The 15,450-nt window shown below is 35.0% G+C and overlaps 1 protein-coding gene across 1 annotated transcript; it reads left to right on the top strand.

Moving 5' to 3' along the window:
* The first annotated feature begins 902 nt into the window (after nucleotides 1–902).
* LOC103768821 (fibroblast growth factor 10-like) lies at nucleotides 903–9,692 on the top strand. The gene is made up of 3 exons (XM_008935976.1): nucleotides 903–1,008; nucleotides 5,794–5,897; nucleotides 9,495–9,692. Exons 1-3 carry the CDS (start codon nucleotides 903–905, stop codon nucleotides 9,690–9,692), a joined length of 408 nt encoding a protein of 135 aa, XP_008934224.1.
* The last annotated feature ends 5,758 nt before the right edge of the window (nucleotides 9,693–15,450 follow it).

Here is a 15,450-nt window from a genome sequence, read left to right as displayed (position 1 = left end):
TGTCTAACCTACAAGTTATCAAATCTTGCAATGTTGGTGTCAAGCATGCTGAGATGTTCAGACCCTTATGTTTTCCATCAACATACTTGTAACTGGCTACAAGACTTCCCATCTTGGCTCAAACCATGGAGCTCAAGAAATCTGCGCTTTGATTAACAGAGATATCTAGGTACAGCTGGCTCTACCTGTTCTTATCCCATCCCCACAGCATGAAATAAATCCATGTGAGGGAGGTAAACATGTTTAACTTACCTCCTGCAAGATGGTGGTAGAACTTTGGCTAAATCTGATGACATGCTAGCATGTTGGTGATAAAACTGATGGACAAGGTATCCTTGAGGGTTGATCTGAACTCAGCTGATGGCATAGGTATGTCCTCAGACTAGTTCCCTGAACTTCCATTGCTTAAGTTTTTCCCATCTAACTTTGGGCCTTTAACAGAGGAATTGGTGGTATATGGATTTATTCTTTGGAATTGCCTCCCTTCACTGACAGAGGGAAAACTGTAGGCTAACTATGCTCCTGAAATCATTGTTTCTATTACATGTCAGGATGTATACTAGCTAAAGGTCCTGTTCCCACAGCCTTCCAGAAGTCTGGATACATATCTCTGGCTTATCCAAGTGCATCAGATGTGGAAATTGCACTGGAAAGCTCATGGGACATTCACATCTTGGCTATAGTTGATCTAAATATGACATATTAGGAGTTTACTTTATGGCCTTTCAGTACTTTCACTTTCTGATTTAGAGCAGGAAGGGTAGAGGTCTCAGAAAATACTGAATAATAATAAAAAATACTGAACTGATTTTAACTTCAAGTAAAGTTTTAGTTTTAAATCAAATTCAGATTATAGTTCAGGTTGGTTATTATTTGAGAGTTCTGCCCATAACTGTGACATCATGGGTTGTGAGGCTGGTATCTTCAGCTGCTTTCCAAAGACAACCACAAAGTCTGTAAGATTTAATTTACTGGAACTACTTTGCTTCATTGAAAAAGTTTCCGAAGGTAAGTCATGCTTAGCCTGTCTTCAGTGTCCTAGGTTTACCTTCTGCTCCACCATCTTTCTCTTTCTTTTGTCAACAATTCGTTGGCAAAACAAATAAAAGATAGGAATAACAGTATAACTTCTTATTTGGGGATGTTTTCAACTTGCTTTACACAGGTGTAAATGGTGAAACAGTGGAAACAGAGTCAGTGGCCTCATATTCCTTAGCACTTAGTTCTTTCACAACCACATCCGACCAGTTTTCTCATTTCTTCAAAGCACCCTTTTTCAAGCCACCAGAGCAGCTTTTCAAGAGCAGCTTCTTGAATTATCAAATCTTTGACATTATGCCTTATCACCAACCTTTTTTGACCCAATCCTATGCCAGCTAAAGGTACCCCTTTAGAGGAGGTTCCTGGAGCGTGATGCTAAGTCAGTTCAGAGGAATGTTACCAAGTTCTGTCCTCTCCAGTTACCCACCAAGAGCTGCGGCTGCCTTCACAGGCCCAACAGCTTCTTGTCACCATTTGGGAAACTGAAAGGTTTTGGGAAGTCATATTCTTTCTAGCTGACCTTACTTTTCACCTGTGGTATTTCTGCAGACAGAGGAAAAGGCAAGGCAGAGAGGGGCTGCCTATGGATTGCCATGTACATTGGATAATCTCAGAAAGGGGAGGACTGTGCAAGATAGTCCTGCTCCTCTGCATTAAGAGGACTGCAACTACAGTTTCAGACATTTAAAGTGCAGTTTAAGAACTTATTACAAAAGTGATGCAGTTAATGAAAAATGGTCATTGCCTCACACTGCAAAGAACCTAACTTGGGTCCCAGAAGCAAATGTTTCTTACTGTAGGGTATGTTTGGATCCATTGCAGTACTGCCTTGATAATTCATCTGGTACTCTGTCAAGCTATATTTCCTAACAAATTGCTTGATATAATTTCACTCAAGTTCTAGAATATTTTGCAAATGTTTTGCTTCATATCACCAGCATTTTTTTTTTAAAAATGGGATATTTGGAATTAGCCCACTCAAATATGTAAGTGTCAGTGTCATTTTTCACCTTTTTTTTTTTTTAACAGTCCCTTAGTACAGAGAAAGACAGCCAGTCAGCTTTCTGTTCTGTTGTCATTATATAATGATCACTTTTATAAACTATAAAAATACAGTTTATTTAATTTAAATATATTTGGGTTCTATTGGAAATATGTTTCTAGCCTTTGGGACCTGTAAAGAGAGCACATGTATAGCTACAGGGCACATCTCAAGCTGATATTTGAAATGTTTCTAATTATAATGAGTTGGAAATGGTTTTGGTATTGAAAGCTATGCTTTTACAGTGGATGTGGTCAAAGGGGATTAGTTGTAATTGTTGAAGTTTACGGAGTTATGGCTGTAAAATAATAGTGTGATATCTGTTTTAAAACCATAATGAAGGCCACAATTTTTTTTTTTAGTTATTTTATTTTCCTTTCCAAGTTCCTAAAAACTATGGAATGAGTAACTACTAACTAGAATTTTCCCCCCAAGAATATTGACTTATTGTAGTCCTTATTATCAAGCCTAATTGCAAGTCACATTATATCTTGGAAATGATTTAGTTTACACATTTTCTTGGAGTGAAAATTTTAAGGCATGGAAATGCCTAGACCCAAGCAGTTGTATAAAGCCAGACACAAGAATCATACAAAGTATGCTGAAATGCCTTTTTTGTTTCGATCTTCACAGAAAAGTAAGAGCTCCAAAGAGAAGCTAACATTGGTTGAAATAGAAGAACAAAATGAAACTAGTTAGATGATTTATCTGGTTTTTATTTGATAAAATTTACTCACTCTACTGAATAGGCTGGTCAGGCCTTTAGGGACCCATTCTGAAAACTTCAGGAGAAAGAATGACTCTCCAGATAACCAAGGAAGTAGTAAATATTCTGCCTGTCTTTAAAAAGGAAAAAAAAAAAAAAAAAAAAGACAAGTCAGCATATCTTGAGAAAATAATATGGGAAAAGTAATTTTTAAACCTGTGTTTATGAGCACCTAAGAAATTACTAATGAGAAAGAATTAATAAAAAAGAAGTAACACCAAATCAAACGAATTTTCAGCTTTGATGGGACAAAAATCTTCTGTGTAGGAGAAAAGCAGTAGCTACCATAATTTTGGAAAAGATTTTTGAAACTAATATCTCTAATGATAGTCTCTTAACCAAGATCAACATGCAAACTCTAACTTAAAGTCTTAAATATGGGAAGCCATACTCCATAATTTGCAGGTTTCTACTGCTGTCGGAACAGAGGTACCTACAGTGGTCTGGCATCCTTTCAGTCATAGTGTCTACAACTACAAACAGGCTCTTACCTCCAAGCCTACAGCACTTAAAGAATATGACATTTTACAGAATTAATCTTGAAAGACCATAGAAATTAGATTTTTTTATTTCAGTAGTATAGAAGTCCAGTCATACACCATGACATTACTACATAAAGATTTTTTGTGCCCTTAAAGAAGTCAATTTCATTTTAAGCTTCAGGTTGTATATCTCAATTTATTTTTTTTTTACACATTCCTGATTAATATAATAATGACTCAAGAATAATCAGAAAATTTCACCCTTACATCAAAGGCAAAGTTTAAATCCGGTCTGTTTCAAAGTTCTGAAAAGTGCTTGTGACTCCTGTTTATATCACCCATGTCAGATAAGTTTGTGCTCTGATTCTGCATTTGAAATTTTTGTTTACATCACTGACACCTACGAAAAGATTCCTATTGCCTTCAGTAGATTTCTATCAAACTCTTGAGAGAATCTTCTCCTGATAAAATCTGTAAATATAACTAAATCGTTTACAATCTAGACAAAAGCTGGTTCTGTGTTTGTAACCAGCATGTAACTCCAGTGAAATCTCCAGGATGTACGGAGAGGAGCAGAGTCGATAAGTGATAAATTAAGTCCCTATTACCCAAGGGGATCAAAAGTATTACATTCATTTGAAAGACAGCCAGCCATTGTAATTTCCCCTTCTCCTCGCAAAGTATGGCAAACGTTAGAGTATGCAAAACTGTCACTGAAGATTATACATTTTTCAACTTCCAAATACACAAAACACATTCAGTGTTTTGGGATCACTGGTGGTGAGATAATAGTTCTGAAGAGCTCAGCTATATTTGGCTCCAGCTAAATTGCATAACTAGGTATAATCAAGCTAGATATTGTGGTTATAATATAAATATAGTAACATTTCTCCTCATGAGCTCCTTTCAGCTGCCCCACTGTGCTTACAATGGAGCTGGAGAGTGCAAACGAACTTTAGCAGAAAGATTACTGTATCTTTATTAATTATATGGATACTTCTGTTGCCTTAACTTAGGTATTGTTCTGAAATGCAATGGATCTCAATCATTCAATGCAAGACACCTAAAATGAGTTAATTCAGTGCAAGTTTCTTATTTAATGTTTGTTCTCCTTCAACTGCAAGTGTAATAACTAATTGAAATGGACTAATATGGTGTTATTGTTACAAGGATGGTATGACAAAATACCATTCAATTTAATCCATTTCAACTTTAACAATTGCACTTGTTATGCCAGTACCTTCTTTTTTTGGACCCATCCTGGTGTTACTCAGTTTTACACCTTCAATCCTGAGTTGCACAGAGGAGTTCAGTGGCCATATGGATTTGCCTTTGCACTGTATATAAAACAGCCATTTTCAAAAAAATTTAGTGAAAGAACTTCCCCCACACTTCTTCTGTGCACTAAAGTCCACATGGTTCCACAGTCTGAGCAGATTGCATTAAGTTTTCAGGGACAGGAAATCAGTATTTCCAGAAAAATCACTGGATGCCAACTTATACTTTTGGCTTCTGTTGATATGTGGTTATCATAAAGAATTTTTAAGTAAATGAAAAAAACATACAGATTTTCTAGTGCTACTCTGTTCCTGTAATTTCCCTATTAGTAGACCCCTAGTGACCACTAAGTTAGGTGGGCTATATGAGACAGGCATACTACCTAGATATATCATTTAGAAGTTATTTTGTTGGATCCATATTTATGCTATTTTAAGACTTGATGCCAAAACAAGATAGCCATCCAGTTACTCTAGCAATAGCTGAAAGGGATCACTAAAGTCGCTATGTAAGTTGTAGTAACTTCTACTACTCCAAAATCAGTATGCTCTTGGGCAGAAAATATAGAAATTAAAAGCTCAGTCTCCCATTAGTGATCCCTTGAGCCATCCAGTATCCAAGAAAGAGTTTGTTATAAAGAAAAAAAATCGATCCTATTTATTACGAATGAAGTAAAATGTTTCTGATATCTGAAAAACAAAGATAATATGGCCATTAGGGTTAGTCTTACTATATCCCAAAATGTCAACACACTTGCCAAAAGCGAATTTATCAGCTCAGTGCAGCCAAGAGATTAAACTTATCTTAATGTCCTACAAAGAATAAATAGTTTGCCACTGCTTTTGAAGACTGGGCTAAATCTAACATTCTACTGACATATGCTATAGATTTAATTTAATGCTGTGGTTCAGATGTCTTTTCTGATAAATTTTAGTAAAATCTGTGCTAAGAAGAATGGAAGAGTTTCAGTATTTATGTGATTTAAAACGCAGAGTTAGCAAAGGAAATGTTAATTGAAACAATGTTTGTGTATAGTCTTACAGTGGTTTAAAGAATTTTGCTAAAGTTTGTTGGTCAGTTGGTTCCAAATATCAGACACTTACTATTTTTCAGGTTTGTTCTGTTTTCTACAGTGATAAAATCTTCTAATTAAGTTATTAAATAGCTCAATTTTTATTTTTCAGGCATATTGGAGATAACATCTGTAGAAATTGGAGTTGTGGCAGTTAAGTCCATTAAGAGCAACTATTATTTAGCCATGAACAAGAAAGGAAAAGTCTACGGCTCTGTAAGTATTTTTCTGTCTTCCAGTCGACTGCAGTAGTCATCATGGTCCTCCCTCTTACCTACTGAAAACCTCACTTGTCTGTGTGTTAGTACAAATTAAAGCTGAAATGAGCTCTTCATCAAAATTTCATCATCTGGTAAACCAGCAACCAGACTCTTCACAAGCTCCTTCTTGATTGTTAAGCTCGTGTCATACCCAAGCATCTGCTGGGATTTGTCATACATACATGCTTCAGTCAGATTTCTTGTTAAGTAGTGGCCAATGGAGAGTTTCCTACAAACTGGAATCTTTAAGCCTGTTATAGTCTGCATTAGCAGTAACATTTAGCAGTAATTCTGCGTGCAGTAAAGCATACCTGCAATTTTAGAAACTTCAGCTGATGCAGCAGAGCACTTCAAGTTACCAAACTATGTCTTCAAAGAAGATTTCTAGAGTAGCCAGCTTTAAATTGACTGTACTAATTAATAAACCAGATTATGGGCACTACAGAGAGATGTAGACATATATCAGCAGACTGATACCCAGAATTTGGGTGTCATTTGAAAATTTTCCACATACATTCTGTTTGTATTTGTGTAAGTTTGGGATTACTGATATATTCAGGGGAAAAAGCCAAACCAACCAAATAAAAAAAAAAAAAAAAAAAAAAAAAAACAAAAACACAACCCAACTAAACACAGTAACTACTCAAATATTTTTAATAGGAAACAATATGTTCTATAAACTGACTACTAAACTGAACTGTACTCTCACACATCCACATGATTACACAAACATGCAGATTGTTCTGGTATTACATCTGGTTTGGTTTGTCATTTCATAACTTTTTGCCAGTTCCAGTGAGTTTGAGCCCACATAAATGTAAACTCATTTAAGTCATCTGCAAGGGTTATGAGCCAACGTTCAGATTGCTCAGTATTCAGAACATCCATAGGCTTTAACAAGAACAGGTCAAAAGTAGGTACTTGGTCTGGCTATGTCCTTGGGCAATATAGCCAAGCTTCCTACCTCTCCTGAAAATAATGAAGTAATGCCAGTCTCAGCTAAAACTCAAGGGGCCTGAAGTCATTTGGCCCTCTTTTTGAAAAAAAGCATTTCTACAGAGCAGTTTCAGTTTATACAAACTGTATAAAGTGTTCTCCCTTATCTGCACTGTGGCTAGTCACTCCTGCTTCAGAAGGTGACTTCTGACTTTCTAAACTCCTGGACAGTGTCAAAGAATTGCATTAACAAAATATCAGAACAGAGAAATGTTTGTGAAACTCCTGTAGATGTGGATTTTAATTTCTAGAATTACACTGCTCAGAAATACAGGATGATCAGTGTGCCCAGTCCTGCACCATCAGGAGGCAGAAGGGTGTACTGAACTGAGGACAAAGTTACCATTTGCCATTTCAGCTGCCTTCATAGATCATGAGTATGATTCCGTACGTATGTGAAGGTATTAATATGAATCACCATCTGCAACTCACACATCTTAGTTTACAGTTTTTAATTGAGTCATTTGTGATTGTCTGCCTCAAAGCCTGAGATAAGTTTTCTTACCCAAGTGGTTAGCCATGGCTGTCGTGTTAAGAGTCCATCCCAACCCTATATACTCACAAAAGAAGTCAAAGCAGCTTTCATGTACCAGAGGTGGAAACTGCTGCCATAAGATTCAGTAATTCATAGCGTATTAGAAATAGTGTTGACAGGAGGATACGAATGTGGAAAGCCTTTTTTTAAATTCAAGCTGAGATAATTTTTCAGTATTCACATCATAAAATCACAACATAATGACTTATCAAAATCTATTCCATAATACTTCAGAGATTTCAAGAATGCTTCTGTTATTATTTTTCCCATCCTCTCAAGACTTGCAGTTAGACTCATATTACTACAGTGTGGCAGCTTGCAGCTGGATATGAAAAACAGAACTAATAAAAATTTTAAAAACACTCTTAAGCATGTGCACAATAGATATTGGTGCACGGCTATGTTGAAATTTGTTTGAAATGAGCAAAGCAGTCCTGGGCTAATGCTCAGACCCCTGCCAATAAGACTTCTTAACCACATCACAACATCATCTGTTCCCTCTTTATTATCTAAGAGTAGAGATAAAAGTTTGGAGTTAAGTACAGTTCTGCATCTGGGAAAACAAGTTAAGTAAGACTGTTTCTATGTTTATCAAATACTTTTCCATTTGACTGACTTTGGTTAGAATGAGGGAGCAAAAGAAGACTCACTATTTGGTTTCCTTAACAAAATAAACTCAGGTAGAAGTTATGTCAGTTTAGAACTCTGATTGATGGACAATTGCCAGCGCAATACCTGTGCACTATAGGTGATGTATTACAGTAAATAAATATTAAATGATCCATATGTAGCTTTATGAATACAGGCAGTATCAAGGGTTATTTTCTAGAGAGTCTTCTCATGATAGTGTCTTTCCCAACAGTCATTGTTCAACTAAAGACAAATCCCTAAATCAGAGAGCTCTTTGGAAGCCAAAGTGAGTTTAAATATGCCAATCCTGTAAGGAAAGCACAAGGATATGTTCCGTGGTCTTAGCAGCAACTAAATAAAACGTTAAGTATAGACCAAAAAATTCTTACCATATCAAAGTAAGTACTGAACGTTGACTAGTTCAAAAATTCTAATTTCAATTAATTAATAAAGTACATGGTAAATGCCCCACTTTCAAAAGCTTTCCAAATAGAATATAAGTAACATGATAAAACTTGAGGGGTTTATATGTAGGAATTAATTGTTTGTGAAAACAAAGCATTCTTGGCTTCATTATAAAGAAGATCTCTGTAAAACTCCATTTAACATTATAGAAAAAAATACTTTCCCTCCACATGCTTCCGCATGCTTCCATTTTTTATTCATTCTAACACACTGACAATTGGTTCACCTTTAAAATCAGAAAACCTTAATCCCTAGTGCTATATACAAAATTGCTTTTAATTTTAATTAGTCCATAAGATAGGCAATCATGCGTTATTCATTTTTATGCTAAACCTCCTTTTCAGGTCATCAAAGTAAACAGACTTTATATTGTGACAGTGATTTTCACCCATCCAAGAAAGCCCCTTTTCATGGTCAGTGTGGTATAAAGGATCTTATTTTAAACAACATGCAGGTCTATGCCACGCATATTTTTTTTAACATAAGCCATCAACAATCTGGTTCAAGATATTTAAGGGCTATATTTGTTAGAACTGAAGTATGATCAATGATTCCAAAATTGCTAGCTCATACTTTGAGTTTATAATGAGAATTTGGTTTAACATTGCTGCCAAATTCCAACACAGAGAAGTTTAATTTCAGCTGTGAGTGAACTATATCATTTCACTGCTATAATTATGCACTGAATAATTAATTATGCTTTTTGTTGGTTTCACTTTTTGCGGTCTAACTGATGTCGCTTAAAGTGCTAAAGATACATTTAAAGATAACTTCTCTTTAAATGCACTGTAAAATCCTGAAAGGCTCTACATACAGAACACTGAAATCTTCCAAAACATCTTTAGAAATGATTTACCCTCACTAGGCTGCAAATCTTAAAGATTATGTTTATTCTGAACTTGTGTATTTGTTTTCTTCTTTTAACAGAAGGAGTTTAACAGTGATTGCAAACTGAAGGAAAGAATAGAAGAAAATGGGTATAACACATACGCATCCTTAAATTGGAAGCACAATGGAAGGCAAATGTTTGTGGCCCTGAATGGAAGAGGAGCCACAAAGAGAGGACAGAAAACAAGAAGGAAAAACACTTCAGCTCACTTTCTTCCAATGGTAGTAATGTCATAGATGAAGGAACTATTTTGTTGATGCAGTTGAACCAAAGACTTGTATATCAAGAGTATTTGGTGATCCTCTTGAGCAGTAAATGCAAAGACATAGTGCAGACATCTGCTTGTTTGAAAGGAGAATAGGGGAAGCCTTTGAAGGGTTTATACTCATTGCTGGCACATGAAATACTTTTATTTAGTTCAGTGTCTTATTTTATAATCAAGATACAAGCTGGATCTAATGGGATGGAAGTTATTGCCAGTTTGAACAATTTTTTTTTTATCTCTGCAACAGAACTTAAGGGACGTCAGACAATCTATTGAGTGATCTTCATGGGGAAAGTTATTTATGGAATACTAACTCATATCAAAGACCTTAATTGCTTTTTCAAGCCTAATGATCCATTGAAAAGTTAGACACACAAGCATTTACTGGAAGCACTTGGGTCATATGCACAAATAATGACATTTCTGGAGAAGCTGTGTGGAAGAAGGGGTAGGATTAAGGAATATAAGCAAAGTAGTGTAAAACTGTTCTAACAAAATGAATAGTATGGTTTGCTTGTATGTTCTAAATTCATTTCTTTCTCTTTCTCTCTAAGTTATTTATTTAATAGGATGTTAAATATCTTTTGATTTGAAATGTTTTCCTCATTTGCTTCTTCGGTATTTTCCCTTTTTCTCAATACTTCACACAGGGTTTGATAGGTTAAAATGTCAAAACCTCAGAAGTACTCTGAGAATAGGTATTAGTCAAGGCTTTAAAGGCAGAATTTAATGTGTATAATCCATTTTTTTCCTAAACTGTCTCGCACTTAGGCAAAAAGGCCAATCAAGCAGTGCTTGGATTTATGGTATTTGAGTGTCTTTATGTTGGAGAAATTTTTTTGATTACTAGCACTCAAGAAAAAACTTTAAGAAATACTTTGTTCAAAGGGTCTTTCTGCTAATCTGAAATTGAGAGAAGGGGCCACAGCTGTACTGGCTGTCAATGCATCTGTGTGTATATTTATCTGACTTTGGTTGCAGTTTGGAACTAAGACCTAATGCACTGCAATCAGTGCAATATTCTGTTGCAAACATTGGGCTGGAACCTAGATGTGAGCAGCCCTCTTAAAGCCACTAAGATTGCAAACATTAAAGTTAAACAGTGTGAAAATCCCAAGTGCAAAATTTGGCCTCTGAAAGTTAAAGAAGAAGGCAACACAGTCCTGCACTCCTTATTCAATTAACATGCTGATTCAGCACATTGTCCTTCTTACCAGCTTGTAGAATCACAGGTGTTTAGTGCAAGCAATACCTAGGTAAGGCCTGAGGGACAGGAGATCAAAAACCGTGCTCATGCATTTATCAGAGATTATTACTCACATGTATGTTATTTATGAGAGCAAATCAAAAAGCTGTGGTGGTATCCAGCTTTAGCATGCCTTTCATATCAATCATAGTAACTGAAGGCTCAAAATACATAATAACCACCATGCTTTTATGAAGTGTTACTAGTCCCATGGCTTAACTTGAGCAACTGCAGTATAATAAAGTTAAACGTAATATGAAATCTATTCAGTTAAAGATAAGTAAGGTTTGTTTTATGTTTTGCTTTACTCTGTAATTTTAGAGAGCTCTGGATAGCTCACCAACGTAACCATATTGAGATTCATTTTGTTAGAGCAGATAAATAGAAAACAGTACATCAAACAACTTGTACCACTGTCTTCACATTGTATTCCACTAAATAAGTAAATAAGCCTTTGCAGTGTCTTTAGTAAGAAACAAAAGTAGTATAATATTATTTTGTTCTAAATACTTTAAGTGATAACTATGAGATTATATTGATGCTGCAGTTTTATCTTCAATATTTCTTGTTGTGAAAAAGTCGGTTTTATTTTTATTGTTTGGAAACTGTATTTTGGTACAAAGGAGAGCCTTGCTTAATGTGTCTTTTTGAGAATGTTTAACCTCTATAAAGGCTGGTGGTGTTGGAATCTTCTATAACTTATTTAAGTCAATGTTTAACCAGCACTTCAATCTTACTCTGTTATTTAAATATTAGCTGTTTAAAAAAAAAAAAAAAAAAAGGAAAAAAAAAAAAGCTTTCCCATAAAATACAAAATGGTTAGATTGTATTTCCTGTCCTTACATAAAGTCAATGTTTTTAAAACCAGGAATTCATTGAGAGACAACATTCTAGCTGATAGCTGGCATTGTATTTTATGGTACTTTGTCACTAGCTTTCTTCTTAAATGAGATTTTTCTAGAAAGAGAAATAAGATTTTCGTATTTAAAATGTAATTGCAGGCCACAGCAAAACTTAGCTACCATGATAAAAGCAAGTCTCTGTTGTTTAAATTTGTCTGTGATAGTTAAAGCTGACAAGACACAGTGGACCACCTGCAATGTACATTCAATGTGAGCTCGGATGAATACAGTATTGTGCGACCACTTAATGAATATTAAGGGTACGAACAACATTCTTGTTTGACAGAATTACCTAGATGACTTTGTCAGGGAAGGAATTATGCATAAATGTTATCATAGTACTCAAAACATCATGCTGCTCAGAGGCCAAAATCAGGAAATATCACTTTCCAAAGTGAATCAGGAACCATATGTGACATGAGTGTGTTGGTTTCTGAAAATTAAAATTTTAAAACCTTGAAGGGATCAGTGATTCCTGTGTGTTTGGTATACTGTAATACCCACTGTAGTGGGAGCAAACTGTAGACACTCTAGATAGAGTATCACAGATCCTCAACCATAAGCTCTGTTTTCCATCATCCTCAGCATAACAGACTCCTTGAACAAAAGGAAAACAGGGAGAGTGATTTAAAAAAGAAAAGGGAGACAAAAATCACTGAGCAACAATGTATATTATGTTATATTTAATTATGAATATTAAAACATGGGGATAGAGGATAAGAATATTGTCCTTGTTTGTTTTATTAACCTGAAATGATACTGCACAATAAAAATAAAAAAGATCTGTTGTACTACAGGATGTGGTTTGATGCTTTATAGACCCAAAACAAAACAAAAGTCGCTTGAAGATTTGTAAGTTTCTTTAATTTTTTGCATGTGTGAGTCAGCTATCTCCACACTAATAACAACCAAATGCTTCAGATTCTTCCTGTAAGTATTCAAATCCACCTAGTTTGTACAGTGAAAAAAGCAATGAATTTAAAGCAAGCACATTTGATGAAAGAATGAAAGGGTTTAGAAAGAGTATGTACTCACAACTTTAAAGTAAACTTTAGATAGGGGAAAATAGTTACATTTTATATAAGACTTCCTTCAAGACATTTCAGGTTATAAAGTTCACTGAAGGTCAGTAAAATTTAGCAAAACAAGAATACCAGTGTAGGAGCACGACTTCGTAATTTATGCCCCTGCTGAAACTGATTGTCTCTATTCTCACAATCAGCCATAACTGCTTCAAGGAGTGAGCTGGAAACCAATGCATCAAGACAGCCCCTCTTTTGAAGTATCAAATGTCACTATTTACTCTGTTAAGTTAGGTTTCAGGGCAGAATTTATGCTCCTAATTTTCTGTTAAAGTGGAGAAAGAAAAGTACAACACAAACATTTTCTGCTTCAGCTAGTCAATGTGTGATCGCTGATGGTATTTTTCAAAAAAGGCTCACTGACAGAAACAATTTCAGTGCAACTCCAAGTAACAAACACATGCAAAACCCAAAAGTAGTTTCCCATCATGTTATAAGAAAGAAATAGAATATACAATATTAGTTGGCTTTGGACCTATGCTTATTTGCTCAAATATTTGAACCTCATATTTAAATATATGGAAGCTTTCTCAGAATAAGTTGGAGGATTTTCTAATGAAGCATAGTGAATCTCAGCTACCTGACTGATATCTTTTCAGTCACTAACTCCAGAAAAAAACAAAAAAAAAACAAAAAAACAACACACGAAAAATTACTATGTCATTTCCCCTCCCCAACAACGTAAAGAAAATACGCTCCTTTGAAAGACAAAATAAAGGAACCATAACTAAGCCTCCTACTGATGTGGGAGCATTGATCTCTAAATTACTGCAGTGTAAATGTGGAGAATTTGCACTTCTGAAATTTCTCTACGAGGACATTTATTGATGCCGCTGTATACTATTCCGTTAATGCAAAATACTAACTCGTGGAGTTAAAGTAATGCATATGCTGGTGCTAATACCAGATATACATGTCCTGTAACACTTATGTCCAAATACAAGACTATGAGAGATACAATATCTGAAAAAAAAATTTCTTAGAGAATATCCCACTGTTTAGTTCTGTGCAAAATATCTAAGGCTCTGACAGTATATAGACAATATACCATAGTGGAAAAAAACAGTCTATATTTACATTAAAGCTCAGACCCTATATTGTGATAATGTAGTACATAAAGAATCAAGATATTACAGGTTCTTTATTACTATAGAAATGTAAAGGGTGTGTGTACCTTTGGTATAGCCACTCACACAAGCTCCTGATGTACTGTTTCACCATCTGAACCATTCTGTGGCTTGGTATAAGTTATGTTAAATGATTTTTTATTAGGAAACTGTTTACTACTTATTTAATGAACTTTTAACCCTTCCAGTGGCCAAAAATCTTCACAGAAATCTGGGAAAAGGTCATATACTAGTCTGCACCTCAATCTGCATGTTTTTTTCCTAGCTATAAATAGCTGAAAGGACAGATTTCATTCAATGTTGTACATGCAGGATCTTACCTTATTCGGTGGGATGTGTCTGAGGGAGATGAAAAATTAATCTCTCCACTCCATTATTTACATGATGCCCAGCTAATTTGTATACTTTCTTGTATTGGAAATGTTCTTGGTCTTACTTCACCATGTTTCAAAAATGTACATCAGGAAATTTTATAATCACTTTAGCTTTCTCTTTTGTCTTATTTTTTTAACAAGTTGAGACAGCACTAAGAAAATTAACTGCTTTATTAGGACCCTGTACATGCAATTTAATGTTTTTCCAAATTACATTGGAATTATCTGTTCTTGAAAATCAAAATGTTTCGAAGTTGGTTTTCTAGTATCCCTATAAGATTTCAGATACCATTAACTACTTGAAAAAAAATAATTTGTTTATAGCCAGTTGCCAAAAGACTAGTCCAGGAACAGCAGAGTCTTGGAAAAAAGAACTATAATAAAGACCTTCTAGATATTAGGGTTAATAGGCTGGGACCTTTCAGGCAATATTTCTAACAAATCACAATAAAAATGAGACTATTGGGTGCAAACAAAAATCACAACATACATATTCACATGAAGTATCTTAGATTTTAAAGTTTACATGACATATGAACTCAAAAAAAATTCTTCATCTAATCTTTTTGAAAAATACGCTTTTCTATTTAATCTTACACTGCTAACTATGTGCAGTATATTTATTGTCCAGTTATGGTAACTTATTATTTTTTTCCTTATTTTACATTTTGTAATGCCCCACCAAAAAAGGTTCAGAAATGTTTAACTGAGGGAGCTTGCACATTTTACGTCTGCAGTACACTGTCATTAGTGCCACAAACACAAGACTCTCATTTCTTTTTCCATGTAGAACATGACACAGTGATCCAGTGACACCGTAGTGTTTTGGTAACACTTGGCTCTCCTGAAACTACACATACACTTGCTAGTAAACGTGCAGTTAAGTTCAAAAGTTAAATATGCATTGTGAGGAGAGGTTGGCTATTGTAACAACCAGCACTCACAAGACATACTGCAAATGACAACATATTTTTTCTCCTTCTTCCCTTTTCCATGGT

This window comes from Merops nubicus, unplaced genomic scaffold, assembly GCF_000691845.1.
Source record: "Merops nubicus isolate BGI_N331 unplaced genomic scaffold, ASM69184v1 scaffold49152, whole genome shotgun sequence".
Lineage (NCBI taxonomy): Eukaryota > Metazoa > Chordata > Aves > Coraciiformes > Meropidae > Merops > Merops nubicus.
Note: the sequence above shows the minus strand (reverse complement) of the source record. Positions and strands in the feature narration are given on the sequence as shown.

Coding starts and splice junctions, on each gene's coding strand:
- LOC103768821 (XM_008935976.1), top strand. CDS start 903: ATGGGTTGTGAGGCTGGTATCTTCAGCTGCTTTCCAAAGACAACCACA. Junction 1,009..5,793: donor CATTGAAAAAGTTTCCGAAG/GTAAGTCATGCT, acceptor TTTATTTTTCAG/GCATATTGGAGATAACATCT. Junction 5,898..9,494: donor AAGGAAAAGTCTACGGCTCT/GTAAGTATTTTT, acceptor TTCTTTTAACAG/AAGGAGTTTAACAGTGATTG.